General features: G+C 40.5%; 1 protein-coding gene and 1 pseudogene across 17 annotated transcripts in view; one reads left to right on the top strand and one right to left on the bottom strand.

The window, feature by feature from the left end:
* CREBRF (CREB3 regulatory factor) overlaps positions 1-21,215 on the bottom strand; it is an 84,325-nt gene that overhangs the window by 47,137 nt on the left and 15,973 nt on the right. For 3 of the 17 annotated variants that reach the window (XM_078364583.1, XM_078364574.1, XM_078364575.1), the window contains exons 2-5: positions 10,814-10,892; positions 9,832-10,046; positions 5,264-5,389; positions 1,386-2,472 (exon numbers count right to left, since the gene is read on the bottom strand). In XM_078364583.1, coding sequence (XP_078220709.1) covers positions 1,386-2,472; positions 5,264-5,374 — 1,198 coding nt within the window. In that variant the 5' untranslated portion in view covers positions 5,375-5,389; positions 9,832-10,046; positions 10,814-10,892. The remainder of the gene's footprint in view (positions 1-1,385; positions 2,473-5,263; positions 5,390-9,831; positions 10,047-10,813; positions 10,893-21,215) is intronic. The other 14 variants (XM_078364578.1, XM_078364571.1, XM_078364580.1 and 11 more) reach the window with 5 other exon arrangements.
* LOC108590554 (cell division control protein 42 homolog pseudogene) lies at positions 5,611-9,489 on the top strand (annotated as a pseudogene).

Raw genomic sequence — 21,215 nt, 5'->3', positions numbered from 1 at the left:
TAGTTTCTTTTTTTATAAGAGTAACTTAGTTTTCATGCAGAATTAGTACCAATACTACTTTTGAAGAAAATAACTTTCGTATAAATTTGAAATCTTTACTACTTTGTGCATTTTCGACCATGTGCCACTTGGCAATATCATTTTCATAAATAAACTGCACAAGCCAACGGTGCCAAAAGCCCAAGCATGTAAATGCTGAAGTGAACCAGTTCCCCCACACATTTCATTTTCTTTGTCCCTTTTATTTATATGCACTGCACATAAATAAAGCTGAGTCTCCTTCATGCTCACCAAATGACAACATGCATTTTAAATAGGAAAATATGATATAAATTAAAATGTAGCAGACACAAAGAAACCTCTCTTTTACATTATTCATAAAAAGATTTTGTTGGCTATTGGCATGAGTAATATAAACCATCATCACTCGGTTCAACATTCTGTATACTCCTAACTTATCTCAACTATAATAGAGACATATGCATAAACAGGAATATTTTTTAAACCAATAAATTCTTGGCATCTTTGCACAAATGCTCAAAAGAGTGACAAAACAGGTTACTTAACATAAAATACATTAAGTCCTCGACTGGGCACAGTGGCTCATGCCTGTAATCCCAACACTTTGGAGGCCAAGGCAGGAGGATCACCTGAGCCCAGGAGTTCGAGACCAGCCTGGGCAACAATGACAAGCTCCCATCTCTAATTTAATTTTTAAAATAACAAATAAAAAAATAATAAATAAGCCCTCAAGGAATCAGCTTATGAACCCTTATGTGAGCAAAAGTCATCATTTTAGAGCTATTTGAATAGAGAAACCAATCACATATCCAAGCCAAGATTTAAGTCATTTACTTCCCAAACTAAGAGAAATCATCTAAACAAAACCTTTTTTTTAAAAAAAAAAGACGGTTTCACCATGTTAGCCAGGATGGTCTCAATCTCCTGACCTTGTGATCTACCTTCCTCAGCCTCCCAAAGTGCTGGGATTACACACGTGAGCTACCATGCCCGGCAAAACCTTTCTTTTTTTTTGAGACGGAGTCTCGCTGTTGTTATCCAGACTGGAGTGCAATGGCGATCCTGGCTCACTGCAACCCCGCCTCCCAGGTTTGAGCAATTCTCCAGCCTCAGCCTCCCGAGTAGCTGGGACTACAGGCATGCACCACCATGCCCCAGCTAATTTTTGTATTTTTAGTAGAGATGGGGTTTCACCTTGTTGACCAAGATGGTCTCGATCTTTTGACCTTGTGATCCACCCGCCTCGGCCTCCCAAAGTGCTGAGATTATAGGCGTGAGCCACCACGCCTGACCCCAGCAAAACCTTTCTATTTCAAAATAGTAATAGAAAGGTCTGTCTGGTAAGCTTGCAAGCATTGTAATACCTGGTTCAGAGAAAGTATCACTAATATCATCGTCCTTGTCATCTTCATAATCCTCTTCTTCTTCTTCCTCCTCCTCATTTTCAGACAGTTCATGCTCACTGCCAAATCCTTCATCATGGTCCTCATCATCAATATCTTCCTCATCTTCCTCATCTTCTTCAGGACTGCATTTGGTTGGATGTTCACTCAAGTTGTCAGAGACAAAAAGAGAATAATTGTGCTCTTCTTTTTTCTGGGATGAATCTGAGACTGATGTACTGGCAGAAAGGCTGCTACTCTCTCCTGCTGCGATTGATCCAGGACCTTCCTGGGGCAGGGGACTGAGTAACAGTTCCTGGGTTTCTTTAAAAGGCAAAGCGGGAGTGACATGACCTTGAAGAGGCTCCATCCCTTTCTTCTCTTGTCTCTTTGCTACTGCACCACAGTAGCAGGTGTTCTCCTTTGCTGCATCTTTGTGAACCTGGCTCAACAAGGGTCGGCTCTGCTGCACTGGGTTGATCTTTACTTTTGCCTTTTTTACATAGTCTTTACATTCAACATGAAAGTTCACCTTTTCATTATGATACATGTTGGTCTTCACCATGATCTGTGTGCTTGAAGTGGGTTTACTTGCTTTCTGGACACAGTCTGACAAAGGGACCTCAGCCTGCAGAGTCTTAGAAGAACACACAGGAGCAGCTGCTCTGCTTGTGATCTTTTTACCAGGAAATGAAGAGGGTAAGGGATTTTGTTTGACACTAAAAAGTGAATCTGGGTAATAAAGGGAATCAGAAACGGACTGTGAGTCCTCACTATTAAGTTGAGCTAAAGTTGGAGTTTTACTTATAACCTCTTCATCTTGGTAAGGACTAGAAAAGTCATCAAGACCCAAGTAATCCACTTCTTTTGTTCCCCAGATGTCACAGTTGGTTAGTTTGGTATACTTTGTTAAGTCTTCACAGTATGTATCCCACTGTTCCCAGTTTGAGGTTAAAGCACCCTCATTATCCAGGACATCTGTGAAAGACTCCAGATTTTCAATGTCTTTGCAATCCTCCAAAGAAAGAAAGTTGTCTCTAGGATTCTGTTGGTAGTTCATCTCTCTATCCTGAAAAAGGTTTTAAAAAAGAAATTTCACATCATATTTTAAGAAGGAAATATGTACCTCCATATATCAAATTGATAAATCAACACTTTACTTTTGGTCTGTTTTAACATAAAAGCTACTGACATGAAACTTTATTATCATTTCCTTAGGCAAGAAAAAGAAGAGTAAAAATAAAACAAATGAAAAACAATTAAAAATTAAATTTAAAAAAGAGGGAAAGTGGGTCCCTTGAGAGGCTCAGGTATGATCCAAATATCAAGAGCTCTTGAGTTTTACCATAAACATTCTTCCTAAAAAAAGTTTCCATTTCTTGATATTAGAAGGATTTTGGAATCTCCTTAGTGGCAGGGGGTGGGGGGAGCTTCAATTAAACAGCAAACAATGTAACATGTGAGAGAGAAGAATTTAAAATAGTAATAAAAATGAAAAATAAACAAAAAAGCAAATAATGAAGACAACTTCATTAAAGAAGATGTCTTAAGTGGGAACTTAATATGGAAGCAAAGAGCAATCTAAAGAGAGTTGGAATTCAGCCACAGAATGGTAAGACCTTTTCAAAACCTTATAACAACACTTGGGCAGGCAGAGTAAAATACTCTTCACGAATTTTAGGGATATAATGTTGTTTTTTTGTATTTTTATACAGATGAGTTTTCACCATGTTGGCCAGACTGGTCTCAAACTCATGACCTCAAGTGATCCACCCACCTTGGCCGCCCAAAGTGCTGAGATTACAGGCGTGTGCCACTGGAGATGTCAATTTCAAATACCAGTTAAGACTCTGAAGCCACTGAAATGAATGCAGCTTAGCTCTTAATGTACAAAAAAAAAAGACTGCCTACTACGTGTGTGTGTGTGTGTGTGTGTGTGTGTGTGTGTGTGTGTGTGTGTGTTTTAAATAGAGTCTTGCTCTGTTGCCCAGGCTGGAGGGCAGTGGCACGATCTTGGCTCACTGCAACCTCCGCCTCCCGCTTCAAGTGATTCTCCTGCCTCAGCCTCCCAAGTAGCTGAGACTACAGGCACATACCACCATGCCTGGATAATTTTTTTTTTTGTATTTTTAGTAGAGACAGGGTTTCACCATGTTAGCCAGGATGGTCTCAATCTCTTGACCTCATGATCTGACCACCTCAGCCTCCCAAAGTGCTGGGATTACAGGTGTGAGCCACTACACCCAGCCATTTTTATTTTTAAAAGAGCAAGTTACAGAAAACTGTTAACTATATTATCCAATTAAAAAGTATATACAGGCCGGACATGGTGGTTTACGCCTGTAATCCCAGCACTTTGGGAGGCCGAGGCTGGTGGATCATCAGAGGTCGGGAGTTCAAGACCAGCCTGACCAACATGGAGAAACACCATGTCTACTAAAAATACAAAATTAGCCAGGTGTGGTGGCGCATCACTGCAATCCCAGCCATCAGAAGGCTGAATGAAGGAGGAGAATCACTTGAACCCCAGAAGGCAGAGGTTGCAATGAGCCAAGATTACGCCATTGCATTCCAGCCAGGGCAACAAGAGTGAACCTGTCTCAAAAAAAAAAGTATATGCCAAAAAAAAAGCATATACATATGTTTAGTTATATTTTGATCAAAGATTTGGAGGATGGGGCTACTGGAAGAAAATGAGGAAAATTTCAGTCTTCCAGAGTTAATTTTTTTTTTTTTTTTTTTTGAGGCAGAATCTCAATTTGTTGCCCAGGCTGGAGTGCAATGGCGGAATCTCAATATCTTGAACCCTTCACCTCCCGGGTTCAAGATATTTCCTGCCTCAGCCTCCGAGTAACTAGGATGACAGGTGCCTGCCACCACACCCAGCTACTTTTTGTATTTTTAGTAGAGATGGGGTTTTACTGCATTGGGCAGGATGGTCTCAATCTCTTGACCTTGTGATCCACTCACCCTGGCCTCCCAAAGTGCTGGGATTACAGGCGTGGGCCACCACACCCAGCCCCAATTCAATAATTTTTAGTAGATTTATGCATTTGAGCATTCAGTTTTCTAGTTTTTATATATTTCTGTGTTGCTTCAATTTTATGTATTTAAAACAGTTCTAAAATGTTTCTCTTATGAATTTTAAGTGTCTATTTCCCTCAAGAATAAATATAAGTATATTCAGATCCTGCTTGGAATTGCTATTTTTGTGTCACATTCTTTATGTCACATGCCTTGCTCAATGTTATTATTCCATAGTTTCCTGCTGAAAAGTCCTTTAGCCTTTAGACACAGAGAAAAAAAAAGTTGCCTATTCTCTTTATCAAAAACTAGATCTGAAGATATTTAGATAATCTTTTACCATTTTTGATGGGTTCATGCACACTTTTAAAATTACTAGATGTATGCCAGGTGCAATGGCTCATGCCTATAATCCCAGCACTTTGGAGGCCGAGGCGGGCGATCACCTAAGGTCAGAAGTTTGAGACCAGCCTGGCCAACATGGTGAAACCCCGTCTCCACTAAAAATACAAAAATTAACTGTATGTGGTGACACATGCCTGTAATCCCAGTTACCTGGGAGGCTGAGGCAGGAGAATCACTTGAACCTCGGAGGCAGAGATTGCGGTGAGCCAACATTGTGCCACTGCACTCCAGCCTGGGTGACAGAGTGAGACTCTGTCTCAAAAAAAATGAAAATAAAAATTAATAAATAAAATTACTAGATATATAATCATAAGAATTAAACTTGTCCCAAGCACTTTTTTTTTTCTTTTCAGGCATTTATAAATAAAAAACTCTCCCACAAACTTTTACCCCAAATCAATCAAGACCAACACCAAGAAAATGTTGCTTACCAGTTCATACATGAAATCTGGATCTGAACTGTTTGCTAAGAGATCTGTGCTCATCAGAGTTTGTTCCGAAAAGGTGTGGCTTCGAAAGGCATCCCCAAAAGGCGGATCCATTCCGCTTACACTAGGCTACAACAGAGTGATTTTTATTTTAGAAAGTTAAAGATTACTTTGAGACCAATTTATCACATATGAGCCCCAAGTCTACTCCCACTAAGTAACTTATTCTTTTCAGAAAACACTTCTATATTTTTCCTACTGTATAGTATATTTAAGAGCTTTGGCTAGCATTAAACTGTAGACTTAAATTAGGAAAATACCCAAAAATAGAAAAAAATAGAGTGCTGACAATGCCCTGGTGGATAAGTGAAGGTCAACATCAGATTTGAAATATTTACAGTGGATACAAAACTATTTCAGCAATGAGGACAATTAAGTGGGTGATGGTGCTGTTGGTAAAACATGTCTCCTGATATCCTACACAACAAATTTCCAAGTACACCCAATAATGTACTGACTGTTTTTGACAACCATGCAGTCACAGTTATGATTGGTGGAGAACCATATACTCTCGGACTTTTTGATACTGCAGGGCAAGAGGATTATGACGGATTAGGACCACTGAGTTATTCACAAATAGATGTATTTCTAGTCTGTTTTTCAGCAGTCTCTCCATCTCCATTTGAAAATGTAAAAGAAAACTGGGTGCCTGAGATAACTCACCACTGTCCAAAGACTCCCTTCTTGCTTGTTGGGGCCTACACTGATCTCAGAGATGATCCCTCTACAATTGAGAAACTTGCCAAGAACAAACAGGATGTCACTCCAGAAACCGCTAAAAAGCTGGCCCATGACCTGAAGGCTGTCAGGTATGTGAAAGTGTTCTGCACTCACACAGAAAGGCCTGAAGAATGTATTTGATGGCCAGGCACAGTGGCTCACATCTGTAATCCCACCACTTTGGGAGGTCAAGGCAGGTGGGTCACCTGAGATCAGGAGTTTGAGATCAGCCTGACCAGCATGGTGAAACCCCATCTCTACTCAAAATACAAAGATTAGCCAGGCATGATGGCGAGCGCCTGTAATCCCAGCTACTTGGGAGGCTGAGGCAGAAGAATCACTTGAACCTGAGAGGCAGAGTTTGCAGTAAGTCAAGATCGCACCATTGCACTCTAGTCTGAGTGACAAGAACGAAATTCCTTCTCAAAAAAAAAAAAACAAAAAAAAACATATTTGACAAAACAATATCGGCTGCCCTGGAGCCTCCAGAATCAAAGAAGAGCCGCAGGTGTGTGCTGCTATGAACATCTCTCCAGAGCCCTTTCTGCACAGCTGGTGTCGGCATCATACTAAAAGTAATGTTTAAATCAAACTAAAGATTAAAAATTAAATTCAGGCTGAGCATCACTATCTAGTACAACCAATGCCTGCAGGAACATAATGGAAACAGAATCAACTAAATACTAAAAAATCTCCTTGGTAAGACCAGTAACTTGGGCATGAGTTGTGTAGCCTTAATCCTGATTCCTGAAAAGGGCACAGTCCATTCCATAATAATTAAAGGGGAAAAAAAGTCCTGAGACCCAGCATTAATTCTCCTTCTTATTTTTTTCTCCATCTTCTTTTTACATTTTAATATCTATATGAATCCCTTCAGAGTCAAGTCTGGGCTCACCCTCCTAAAGTGGGTCAAATAGTAGAAAGGCCTCACTTTGAAATCTAAGATGAAGGAAGAGAATGAGAAAGAATTTTTCTTGTTATTTATTTTTTTAACCAAATCCAAATGAGTTAAGAGAAAGAATTTTTTTTTAAGTTTTTTTTTTGTTTATGTTTTTTTTGGTGAGACATATTCTCACTCTGTCACCCAGGCTGGAGTGCAGTGGCACAATCTCAGCTCACTGCAACCTCCGCTTCCCAGGTTCAAGTAATTATTCTGCCTGAGTTTCTCAAATAGCTGGGACTACCGGCATGTGCTACCACGTCCAGTTAATTTTTGTATCTTTTAGCAGAGATGAGGTTTCACTATATGTTGGCCAGGCTGGTCTCGAACTCCTGACTTCAAGTGATCCACCTGCCTTAGCTTCCCAAAGTACTGGGATTATAAGCATGAGCCACTGTGCCAAGCCAAAAATTTTTTTTTAGTTTTTCTGTTTTTTTTTTGTTTGTTTGTTTGTTTTGAAACGGAGTTTTGCTGTTGTTACCCAGACTGAAGTGCAATGGCACGATCTCAGCTCACTGCAACCTCTGCTTCCTGGGTTCAAGCAATTCTCCTGCCTCAGACTCCCGAGTAGCTGGGACTACAGGCGCGCACCACCACGCCCAGCTAATTTTTGTATTTTTAGTAGAGACGGGGTTTCATCTTGTTGACCAGGATGGTCTCGATCTGTTGACCTCGTGATCCACCCACCTCAGCCTCCCAAAGTGCTGGGATTATAGGCGTGAGCCACCGCGCCCGACTCTAGTTTTTCTGTTTTTGCAAGTTTCTGCAGAGTGTTTTTAAATGGTATTAATCCATTTGCTCATTCCTTTTGTATACTTTTTATCTTCCACAAACTGGCCTTTTCACTTTCTCATCATATTTTTCTTCATTGGTACTTCCCATCTCATTTTTCTTTTTTCTTTTTTTTTTTTTTTTTTTTTGAGACGGAGTTTCGCTCTTGTTACCCAGGCTGGAGTGCAATGGCGCGATCTCGGCTCACGGCAACCTCCGCCCCCTGGGTTCAGGCAATTCTCCTGCCTCAGCCTCCTGAGTAGCTGGGATTACAGGCATGCGCCACCGTGCCCAGCTAATTTTTTGTAATTTTTAGTAGAGACGGGGTTTCACCATGTTGACCAGGATGGTCTCGATCTGTTGACCTCGTGATCCACCCGCCTCGGCCTCCCAAAGTGCTGGGATTACAGGTTTGAGCCACCGCACCCGGCCCCCATCTCATTTTATTTTTATTTCTCTTATCTTCTCCCAACACTTCCAGGCCTACAGGACCTTTCTTCCTAGAAAAAGTTAGCTTGAGAAAATAAGTTTAAAATTTAAGCCCCAAATGCAAGTACTCAATAAATATAAAACTAAACCTTGAATGGACAACCACTGTAAATGGGCATAAGCAGTCCATCTGTCACAGAGGTTGGGGTGGCAGTAGGCCGCTGGTCTGGTCTTTTTTTTTTTCTCCAGACAGAGTCTCACTCTGTCTCCAGGCTGGAGTGCAGTGGCACGATATCGGCTCACTGCAACCTCCGCCTCCTGGGTTCAAGTGATTCTCCTTCCTCAGCCTCCCGAGTAGCTGGGATTACAGCCACATATGCCATCACATCCAGCTAATTTTTGTATTTTTAGTAGAGATTGGGTTTCACCATGTTGGCCAGGATGGTCTCAATCTCCTTACCTCGCAATCCACCCATTTCAGCCTCCAAAAGTGCTGGGATTACAGCTGTGAGCCACCATGCCCAGCCAGCTGCTGGTCTTTTCAATATCTATTACCAAGTTCCCTTTCTTTGCCTTTTCTGCCTGTCTCCAAGTCACCAAACAATCCCAGCAAATTGTTGATTCCCTGTGCTCAAGGGATAGCTCAGTATGGTAATACAAAAAGCCACCCAAGAGTCCCTACCCACTCATTACTTCTAGGTTTCTCCCCACCACTGAAACAAACAGGGGAGGGGCAAGAGCTAACCACTGGAGAAGAAACGGAGTTTAGGTAAGTAGAATAGGGACTAACAGGGCTTCACTGATTGTCTCAGTGATTGCCTCAAACCAAAACTGATCAATTCAGAGTAGTTGCCATATATAAACAGATATAATCATTCTTAGATATATTTCGTGAGGAAGTATTTACATGTGCCCACATATGTATGTGTGTGTGTCTATGAGAAAGAGAGAGATGAGCACAGTGGCTCACACCTGTAATCCCAGCATTTTGGGAGGCTGAGGCAGGTAGATCATGAGATCAAGAGATCGAGACCATTCATTCTGGCCAACATGGTGAAACTCCATCTCTACTAAAAATACAAAAATTAGCTGGGCATGGTGGTGTGCACCTGTAGTCTCGGCTACTTGGGAGGCTGAGGCAGGAGAATCGCTTGAACCTGGGAGGGGGAGGCAGAGGTTGCAGTGAGCTGTCTCAAAAAAAAAAAAAAAAAAAAAAACGAGAGAGAAAGAGAGAGAGATGAGAGGGGTAAAGGGAGGGAGCCTGAAGTCTCTATGTCCTCTTAATTATTTCTAAATTCAGCTGGCATAAACGAAAGGTAAGAATTGGGAAATAGGGAGAGTGAGGAGATAGAAATGGGATTGCTGTGGCAGATTAATTTTCAGGGTAGTTGGTTTTACCCCATAAAGCCAGCAGATCTGTCCACCGTCTACCTGTTCATCATACTACCTGTGTAGAACTCATTAAACTTCAGGTGATAGCAAAATAAAAAATAGAAAGCAACAGAAGAAAGAACATGTACTCAAAACTAGATGAGATCAGAAATAAGATATCTGAAAAAGGTAGTATGCAAAGTCGTGTTAAGATGTAAAAATTTATAGAACCAACGGTTTTGACTTTCTGTAGTGGGAAAATACAAAACTTTGCACCTACTCTGTATGATTTACCTGAGGCATTTCCAAGCCCAGATCTTGTGAATCCGATTCCAAACTTCTTTTTTTTCTTGTTTGTAAATTCCTTTCCAGCTTTCCTTTTAATTCCAAGACCAAAGATGATTTTCACAATAAACAGCAGGTTTCCCCAGAGTGCTTCCAACTCAACTGCTTAGATCACCACTTTTATTTTTCAGTAACTCTGTGCGATGTGGTCTGTCAAACAACACAAAGTAACTTCACTGAGTTCCATTAAAAACAAGTTGACTTTTCAAAAAAGAGGCTGACTTTTCAAAAACAATGTTAACAGAGAATACTGTGCTTTAAATGAGTAAGTCTTATGGTTGAGTTATCAAGGATTTGGTCACATCTTAATACTGACTATTCTGTAATTTACCATTCCTCGTCTTGTATTTTTCTAAAATAGAGTTGGTAAATAACAAATTGGCAACACTAAAAAAAAACCACAAAATTATCATAGGCTCATTTTTTCTGTGATCTGAAAGATGTAATATACTGATTTTTAAAGTCAAATTCATTCACTTTATGTTCTTTATGAGAAAACCTATCTCAAATTTTAACTCCATCTATTGTATAATCATTACTGCTAAATTAATCTACATTTTATGTCTCTCATAAGTCAACAGGAAGAGTAATGAATACATAATAGTCAGCAATGGAACTTAACATATCATCTACATTAAATAAAATCACATTTGTAATGGTATATCCCAACATTATTCTTTCAGTTATAAGTAAAAGCTGTCACTGAAGAAAGAATTATTCTAGCAAGTTTTTAATAGGAGTATGTTTGAGGGAAAATGGGTCGAGGACTACTTTGCGGAGTGATTTCAAGCATTAAGTTAAACAATGACTACCAAATCATCTGGCACAGGATGATTCTGACAGAGTAGAGGCTTAAATGTTAATGTTTTCTCCCTTCCCTGTGAAGACCTTAATCAGGAGGAACTAAACAGTTATACTTGCTTCATCTTCTTGTCCTCGATCAGTGGGTCTCAAAAGTGCGATCCAAGGACCAGCAGTACCAACAACAGCATCAACCTATTGTCCAAAATGCAAAATCAAAACAGAACCTCTAAAAGTGGGTACCAACAATGTTTTATAATAAGTCCTCCAGGTGATTCTGGTCCTCTCTAAAGTTCTGAGAACCACTGTCCTATCCTTGATCTAATTCAGTCTAAATGCAGTGTCACTTCTTACATTGGTAAAGAGTCAATTTACACTGAATTTGCCTTCTGAAGTCAGCACATTGTCTGGGTTAGAGTGGTACATTATATTAATTCTTTTTTTTTTTTTTTTTTTTTTTTTTTTTGAGATAGAGTCTTGCTCTGTCACCCAGGTTAGAATGTAGTGGCCCAATCTGGCTCACTGTAACCTCCACCTCCGGAGTTCAAGTAATTATCCTACCTCAGCCTCCCGAGTAGCTGAGATTATACAGGCATGCAACACTATGCCCGGCTAATTTTTGTATGTTTAGTAGAGATGGAGGTTTTACCATGTTGGCCAGGCTGTTCTCAAACTCCTGACCTCAAGTGATCTGCCTGCCTCAGCCTCCCAAAGTGCTGGGATTACAGGAGATCATATTAATTTCAAAGAGCTCGATTAAGAGATAGTGTCAACAAGGGACCCAATAATTGTTCTACTTAATTAGATTAATAAACTGACTAAAATTTGTATTTCCTGGATCTTTGCTGCACTCTCTCCTCCAGTGAGCTGTGATTCCCAGCTCACTGGACTAATGTAGGAAACGAAAGGATGTCAAAGTGCCCAGCCTGGGCCTAGAAATAAAGTTAACTATGCTTTTCAATTCAGTGCTACAGTGTAACTAGATTGCACCCTGTTCCTGCCAAAGGCCAGTTCTTGCTCAGTTTCTCCTTACATGACCTCATGCTATCATCCTACAACTGGTATATAGTCATAGTCATTGCCCTAATTCTCTCCCCTGATTCCTGTGAGAAGAAAGATCAGTCACCTTTTCTAGATCTATGACTTAGGCCCCCCCAAATGGCATCCAATTAAAGTCATGTGTTCAAATAAAGTGGACCAGTATAATATTGGTATAAAACCTGGATCTGGAAGAAAAGTTTGATGTCCTTGAAAATCTAAAATCTTAACCTTACTAGATAGGGTTGGCCGGGCACAGTGGCTCACAGCTATAACCCCAGCACTTTGGGAGGCTGAGGCAGGTGGATCACTTATTAGCCAGGCATGGTGGCACGCACCTGTAGTCTCTGCTATTTGGGAGGCTGAGGCACAAGAATCGCTTGAACCCAGGAGGCAGAGGTTGCAGTGAGCTGGTATAGTGCCCCTGCACTCCAGCCTGGATGACAGGGAGTGAAACTGTCTCAAAAAAATTAAAATATTTTTAAAAGTTAAAAAAAAAATAGGATTGAAGACTCAGGAAGAGAATGAGTTCTGTTCAATATATAATTATTGGCATCTAGTAAAGATATTATCTACCAGAATCTTGGTTTCTCAGGGAAATGGTGGACAAAAAAGGGCTAAATTCTAGTCACAGCTCTCACCTGCAAAGTATACAACACTAGGTAAGGTCATCTTTCTAAGCCTAATTTTTCTGATCTTAAGGGAAAAAGCAATACTCTTTCCTGGCCATTTAATTATCTAAGCCATAAAACTTCAATACAAATACATGTATTTATTTTAAAATGTATTTAAACACATCAAAACAAACTTCAGTAAATGCAGTTAGCAAAAAGAGCAATTGTTTAGGAGACCTGGATTCCAGGTTTGATCCCGTAATTGAAACAGCCATATGAATTACAGCACATTTGTTAAGTTTATGCCTTAACTCCCAGATCAGAGAATACTTATACTATGTAATACAAATGTTATGAGAATGAATGAGATAGTACACTAAGATAAGTACACTAAGATGTAGTAATAAAATTAATTTGGAAAGGTGATTATCATCAACAGGTATATTGTGCCATGCTTTGTTTTTTTGTTTGTTTTTTTTTTTTCATTATTTGTCCCACAGCTAGTCTAGCTCAGAAGCTCAACACCTGTGGTAACTGTTAGCACTAGGACTAAATGTTTTCAAGGCACTGATTCCCAGAGAGATCTACCAAGTAACAGGTTGAGCTCTTTCACCTAGTTGTTTCTCCTAGTCTTGCAAGTGGCAGCAAACAGGACAGGGAAAGGACCAATTCTACTCTATGCCATGGAACTCCTTTTCAGTGATAAACTCTCCCAGTCTCTAAAATTAATGAGACAACTTCACAACAAACTATCTTCATCCCCAACATTTTGCACCCATTTTCTAGAAATGCTTAGCTTCGTACTCTTCCAAAACATTTATTGCAACACAACCACAAAGAACAAAATTGCCCACCCAAAAGTAAAAGAAGAAAAAAATTTTCTATAGAAATTGCCATTACATAGCATCTTCCATAATGACAGACTACTCAAAAACTACATGCTGTACCAGCAAACCATATGCAAAGGGCACATTAATATTTAAAAAGCAGAATAATAACAATGAGGAAGAAGGTGTAACAACTTGCTTTTCAGGATGCCTTTACACTATCTTTGCACTCAAGAATATCTGTATTTTACTTGAAGCTTTGATATTAAAATACATCAAAAGCAATGGTCTAATAGCCTGGCACCATGGTGTATGCCTGTAGTCCCAGCTACTGAGGCTGAGACAGGAGGATTGCTTGAGCCCAGGAGTTCGAGTCCAGCTTGGGCAAAACATGTTATACAAGATAAAAGACCCTGTCTTAATTTTTTAAAATAAAAATAAATACAAAATTAAATTTAAAAAGCAGTCATCTAATTTCCCAAAGTGTGAACCAAGGAATATTTGTTCCAAAGAATAGTCAATGGTTACTCAACAATAGGGTCACGACGTTTGAAAAACACATTAAACAAAGCTGTATACTGTCTTTACTACCGGACTTCCTGGAAATACTGTGTTAATGTGTTTCATAAATCACCAAACGATGAGTATACCAGATACCATTTCCTAAATTTATTTGATCATTAAATCTTCCACCCTGACCTGAAGCCTACTTCAAGATTTGTATTTCTTCCAGAGAAGTTGGGGAAAAAAGGGAAAGGCTAAATTCCTCTAGTTGTTGCCTTCTTTGATTCACAGCACTGGTTCACCAGTTCCCAATACAATTTTTGTTTTTGGTTTTTTCTTTTGAGATGGAGTTTTACTCTTGTCACCCAGGTTGGAGTGCAATGGCATGATCTTGGCTCACTGCAACCTCTCTGCCTCCTAGGTCCAAGTGATTTTCCTGCCTCAGCCTCCCAAGTAACTGGGACAGGCATGCACCACCACACTAAGCTAATTTTTGTATTTTTAGCAGAGACGAAGTTTCATCATGTTGACTAGGCTGGTCTCGAACTCCTGACCTCAGGTTATCCACCCACCTCAGCTTCCCAAAATGCTGGGATTAGAGAAGTGAGCCATCACACCCTACCCCCAATACAGTTTTTATGAGTTTTTCAAGGGAGGACGTGGTACATTAGAAATATTATTTATCAGTAGATTTCCTGTACCTGAGCTCATTCAAAAATAAACAACAGAAGCTGTTAGGCAGAGAAAGATACTCCTGTAACAGAACTAGATCCTAGATGGCTAAAGCAATCAATGAGGAGGAACACATGATTTTTTGGCTGCGATGGTACCACCTGAAGACAGCCACAACTTCAAATTCTTATATAGCCCCTTTCTGCCAGGTCTTACCCTGGGTTTTTGGGTTTTGTTTCTGTTTTGTTTTGTTGTCTCTGTTTGAACATACACAAGATAAAAGATAAAGTAAGATAATAGGTACAATCTTCTTCCAAAAAGCTTATCCCTAGAACTGCCGAAATAAGTAATAAAAACTTTAAAAGTCAAACCCAAGAATTGACTGGTGTGTCCTGGCAGCTTACATGTATTCAAGAGCTCCTAAATTATGCTCTTTCTGAATCTGAGAGTTTCAGCTAATCCCTGAGTCTACATATAAAGAAAAGGTTCACATCAAGAAATAAATAAACCTCTTTTAAAATTGAGTATTTTAAGAATAAGCAGATGCTGTATATGATGGCTAGAATCCCTGCAGCTCCCCTTTTATATGAAACTGGCTTAGGCCATTGGCCCCTTTTAGTAACTTAAGGAGACTGGTTCCTCACAACAGTAAGTAGCTCTTCTGAGTCATCTAACATTCATCAGAGTAAATGTTAAAACATTTCTGACACATCAATTAGGATGGGTATTATCCAAAAAAATGGCAAGGATATAGAGAAATCAGAGCCCTCATGCATTGCTGGTAGGACTGTAAAATGGTGCAGCTGGTGCAGGAAATGGTTTGGTATTTCTCCAAAAAGTGAGATCAAATTACCATGTAACCTAGCAATTCCACTCCTAGGTATATACCTAAGAGTTGAAAGCAGGGCCCCAAATAGATATGTGTACACCTATGTCCATTACGCACAAAAGCCAAAAGGTAAAAACAACTCAAGTGTCCACAAAAAGATGAATGGATTAACAAAATACAACAGAATATTATTCAGTCATAAAAAAAAGGAATGAAATTCTGACACATACTACAATAAGAATGAACCTTAAAAACATTATGGTAAGTAAAATACATAGATACAAAAGGACAAATATTGTATGGTTAGGCTTATATGAGGTGCTTAGAATAGAGGAAGAGAGTAGAATAGAGGTCACTAAGGGCTGGGATAGTTATTATTTAATGAGTACATAGTTTCTGTTTGGGATGATAAAAGTTTTCTGGAGGCCAGGTGTGGTGGCTCACACCTGTAATCTTAGCACTGTGGGAGGCCGAAGCAGATGGATTGCTTGAGGTCAGGAGTTCAAGAACAGCCTGGCCAACATGGTGAAACCCTGTCACTACTAAAAATACAAAAATTAGCCGTGCATGGTGGCTCACACCTGTAGTCCCAGCTACTTGGGAGACTGAGGCAGGAGAATCCGCTTGAATCCAGGAGACAGAGGTTGCAATGAGCCAAGATTGTGCCACTGCACTCCAGCCTGGGCAACAGAGTGAGACTCGGTCTCTTAAAAAAAAAAAAAAAAAAAAAAGTGTTCTGGAATAGACAGTGGTGATGATTATACCATACTATCAATGTACTTAATGCCATAAAATTGTACAGCTAAAAATGGTTAAAATAGTAAATTTTATGTACCTTTTAACATAACAATTTTAAGTTTTTTAGGTAAGAAATGCCAATATAGGCCAGGCGAAGTGGCCTATGCTTGTAATCCTAGTACTCTGGGAGGCTGAGGCAGGAGGATCGCCTGAACCTGGGAGGCTGAGGCTGCAGTGAGCCGTGACCATGCCACTGCACTCCAGTCTGGGCTACAGAGTGAGACTCCCATCTCCCCTCCGAAAAAAAGAGGAATGCCAATAAATTCATACTGCTGTATAGTTAATATACTATGGTCTACTTTGATCTTTCCTAACCTTTGCTGGTTCATGCTCATTTCTTTCATGTGATCAGAGGTGTTGGTCCTCTCTCTGTTGTCTTTGAACTGTACCAGATCCACAATTCTAAGAGGCAGAAACTGTCCTAAATCCTAATTTTTTTTTTTTTTTTTTTGAGACAGAGTCTCACTCTGTCCACCCTCACCCCGCAAGGCTGGAATGCAGTGGTGCAATCTCAGCTCACTGCAACCTCCACCTCCCGGATTTAAGCAATTGTTGTGCCTCAGCCTCCTGAGAGCTGAGATTACAGGTGTACACCACTACGCTCAGCTAATTTTTTGCATTTTTAATACCAGTTTTCACCATGTTAGCCAGGCTGGTGTCAAATTCCTGATCTCAGGTGACATGCCCTTCTTGGCCTCCTAAAGTGTTAGGATTACTGGTGTGAACCACTGTGCTTGGCTGTGATCCCTAATTTAAATAAATCATTTCTGGGCTGGGCATGGTGGCTTGCGCCTGTAATCCAAGCACTTTGGAGGCCAAGGCAGGTGGATCACCAGAGGTCGGGAGTTCAAGACCAGCCTGACCAACATGGTGAAACCCCATCTTTAAAAAATAAATAAATAATTTCTCCTAAGACTTAATCCTCAGTAAAGTTGAAAGAAGAAGAAAGGCAAGAAAGGAAGACAAGCAAGGTAGGTCCTATGGTTTGAATGTCCCCACCAAAACATGTTTGAAATTTAATTGCCATCCTAATGGTATTGGCCTTTAAGAGATAGGTATCAATGACATTATCACTGGTTACAGGAATGGGCTCTTAATAGAAAAAATAAATTCAACTCAAATTCCTCTGTCTCATGTGCACTCACCCTTCGCCTTTTACTATGGGATAACCCTCAACAGATGTCAGTGTCATGTTCTTGGACTTTCCAGTCTTCAGAATTGTGAGCCAAACTAATCTCTTTTGTTTTTACTTTTTACATAACTACATTTTATTGTAGAGTCAGGGTCTTATTATGCTGCCCAGGTTGGTCTCAAACTCATGGGCTCAAGTGATCCTCCTTCCTCAGCCTCCCAAAATGCTGGGATTTGAGGCATAAGCCATGATGCCCAGAGATAAATCTCTCTTTTTTTTAATTTCTTTTTTTTAGGACGGGGTTTCACCATGTTGGTCAGGCTGTTCTTGAACTCCCGACCTCAGGTGATCTGCCCACCTTGGCCTCCAAAGTGCTTGGATTACAGGCATGAGCCACCAAACCCAGCTGATAAATCTCTTTTCTTTAAAATTATCCATTATCCAATATGTGGTTATAGCAACAGAAAACAGACTAAGACTGGAGGTAAAGGAAAGGAGGCAGGGAAGTAGGCAGGAGGGGAGAAAAGAAAGCAGGAGAGGGAAAGGGAGGAAAGCAGGGGAAGAGAGGGGTATGGACAAGGAGGTAGGAAAATAAGGAAAGTGAAGAAGGGAGGCAAGGAGACAAGAAAACAGGGAGGCAGGAAGGGCAGGTCAACTTGGTGATTTAAAAGGTTATACCATGTGTATACCCCACGTGACTCCCTTATTTGGTAAGAAAGACAACTCATCAGACTGCCCAGGCTTTTTAGCAAAGTAGGACCCAACTGCCTCATATTCTGTCCATCCTGCTATACTTCATATGTCCTGCTCAATAATTCCCTTTCTTTTCTTTTAAAAAGTACTCTACTCTGCAAGAGTAGAACAAAACAGTCCTTCAGATGCTTACTAAGTCAGGCCACTACCTGTTTTCAAGGTACAGTTGATACCAGATATCCCAAAGTCGCCAAAACATTGAAGCAGCAGGGGTTGCCTATGCAAGGAACACGCTGGGGGAAAAGTGGGGCTCAAGTTCTCCCTTTATTATGTAATATGAATCCTGTAACCAAACCTACAAGTGAATCACTATACTTTACCCTTTGATAGCAGTTCTCTAGACTCCAAAATTTAGAAATAGGCAAGTAAAATTCAAAATGGATAATTACACTTTATGCCACAAATATTAGCAAAACATCCTTATTATTTACTTTCCAAATTCTGCAGCTGCTAGTCTTTAAAGAAGGATAATGAGAAAAGAGAAAAGTAAGGAGGAAGAAGTTGTAACTTTTCCCTCAGATTGGGTGAAAAACGATCATTTTCCTAACCAAAGCATTACTTACAGTAACTTTGTAAGAAGTTGTGATCCTTTTGCCACACCACCTTGCAAACTCTGTATACCTGCTCAATCCAATAGTCTTTTATTCTCATACTCAGAGAGTTTTTAAAACATGGGAGGTAGCCAGGCACAGTGGCTCCCGCCTGTAATCCCAACACTTTGGGAGGACAAGGCAGGTAGATCACATGAGGTCAGGAGTTCAAGACCAGTCTGGCCAACATGGTGAAACACCCTCTCTACTAAAAATACAAAAATTAGCCAGGCATGGTGGTGCACACCTGTAATCCCAGCTATTTGGGAGGCTGAGGCAGGAGAATCACATGAACCCAGGAGATGGAGACTGCAGTGGGATGAGTGAGCTGTGATCATGTCACCGCAATCTAGTCTGGGAGACAAGAGAGACACTGTCTCAGAAAACAGAAAAATAAATAAATAATAAACAATTTTTAAAAATGAAAAATAAAGTATGGGAGGTGAATTAGGTCTGCCACAAAAATATAGTTAAACCACATTTTACTGACAATCTTTTTTTTTTTTTTTTTTTTGAGACGGAGTTTCGCTCTTGTTACCCAGGCTGGAGTGCAATGGCGCGATCTCGGCTCACCGCAATCTCCACCTCCTGGGTTCAGGCAATTCTCCTGCCTCAGCCTCCCGAGCAGCTGGGATTACAGGCACGCACCACCGTGCCCAGCCAAATTTTTGTAATTTTAGTAGAGACGGGGTTTCACCATGTTGACCAAGATGGTCTCGATCTGTTGACCTCGTGATCCACCCGCCTCGGCCTCCCAAAGTGCTGGGATTCCAGGCTTGAGCCACCGAGCCCGGCCTTACTGACAATCTTAAAAAGCTAAGAGAATATACTACATCTCCAAAGTGATCTCTCCTTAGAATGCCATGTTACAGGAAGAGTAAAGAACTCTCAGTGAGAATTTTGTTCAATTCCTTTCCAAAGGCTTCTATCCAACTTGGTTTATCTTTGGGCTACAGAGACAACATATGGGAGCTTAATCAAAGCCCTTTGGGAACCAATAAGGAAAAAATTATCTTTTTTTGGTTTTGTTTCTGTTTTTGTTTTTTTGAGATGGAGTTTCGCTAGTTACCCAGGTTGGAGTGCAATGGCGGGATCTCGGCTCACCGCAACCTCTGCCTCCTGGGTTCAGGCAATTCTCCTGCCTCAGCCTCCTGAGTAGCTGGGATTACAGGCACGCGCCACCATGCCCAGCTAATTTTTGTATTTTTAGTAGAGACGGGGTTTCACCATGTTGACCAGGATGGTCTCAATCTCTTGACCTTGTGATCCACCCGCCTCGGCCTCCCAAAGTGCTGGGATTACAGGCGTGAGCCACTGCGCCCAACCTGTTTTTGTTTTTGAGACTAACAGAATTTCACTCTTCTTGCCTAGGCTGGAGCACGCAATGGCATGATCTTGGCTCCTTACAACTTCCACCTCCCGGGTTCAAGCCATTCTCCTGCCTCAGCCTCCCAAGTAGCTGAGATTACAGGCCTGCGCCACCACACCCAACTAATTTTGTATTTTTAGTATAGATGGGGTTTCATCATGTTGGTCATGCTAGTCTCAAACTCCTGAGCTCAGGTGATCTACCCATCTCAGCCTCCCAAAGTGCTGGGATTATGGGCGTTAGCCTGGCCAAGAAAAAAAAAAGACTATAAAACTAAGTATCTGGATTAATCTGAGTTGAATGGGAAGGATTACTTTTTATTTCTGAAAACTAGCAACTGCAAGGTATTGGAAGCTTTTTGCAGTCTTGATATCTGTCAATTAAGTTGTTCAGAGCATAAGAATAAGAGCGTAGAACAATTTCAGACAGAACCAGGGGATGCATTTCTAAACCCAGCCAACTTTGGTTACCACTGGGGACAAAATACTCAGTTTATATCTGTGTAGCTGTTTACAGATTAAAGTACATTGCTATATCCTGTCATTTTATAAAACAATTTGGTGAAGTAACAAGTACCAGTATTTTGATAAAATATCTAGGTAAAGTAGTCATAGTATCAGGATAACCTCTATCCCCCAGTCCCTATCCAACCCTTTTTACATTAATAAATAAAAAGTACAGCAAGAATAAGAGATTTGTCCAAGGCCATTCAGTAAATAGATACCTCCGAGCAAACCTATCCTCACAAAGACTACCTCTACTCTTAGGTCCTCAAAGATCAATCTAAAGGACTCCAAAATCTATATTTTGAACCTAAACATGTGCATGCATAAGCTCTATTATCTGAGATGAGGATATCTCCATGTTCACATTCCACCACCTCAGATACAACATGCCATCTGCCCATCCAAACATTCCTATTCTGTCAATAATACTATCACTCTCTGACCTTCAGGGATAGAAGGCTGATTTCAGCCTTGACTCTGTACCTTCTCGCCCACTCGCTTAGTTAAACCATATTAATTCTTTTTAACAAAGATATACAGATCACTTACCTTGTATTGAGCACAAATGCATCTGTTTGACTTTGCCCTTCCCTCTTTCTCAACTCTTACTTGGCCTTCATCATCTTATATTTTACCATTCTAATATTTACCCTATAGTCTTGGTCTTCCTGTCTCTCTCTTCCTCTCCCTCTCTTGAGTTCTTATCCCCCATTTTAAAATTATTCTCATGCTAAGGCCAAGCGCGGTGGCTCATGCCTATAATCCCAGCACTTTGGGAAGCCAAGGAGGGTGGATCACGAGGTCAAGAGATCGAGACCATCCTGGTCAACATGGTGAAATCCCATCTCCACTAAAAATACAAAAATTAGCTGGGTGTGGTGGCACA

This window comes from Callithrix jacchus, chromosome 2 (assembly GCF_049354715.1).
Source record: "Callithrix jacchus isolate 240 chromosome 2, calJac240_pri, whole genome shotgun sequence".
Lineage (NCBI taxonomy): Eukaryota > Metazoa > Chordata > Mammalia > Primates > Cebidae > Callithrix > Callithrix jacchus.
This window is presented reverse-complemented; position numbering and strand designations above follow the sequence as displayed.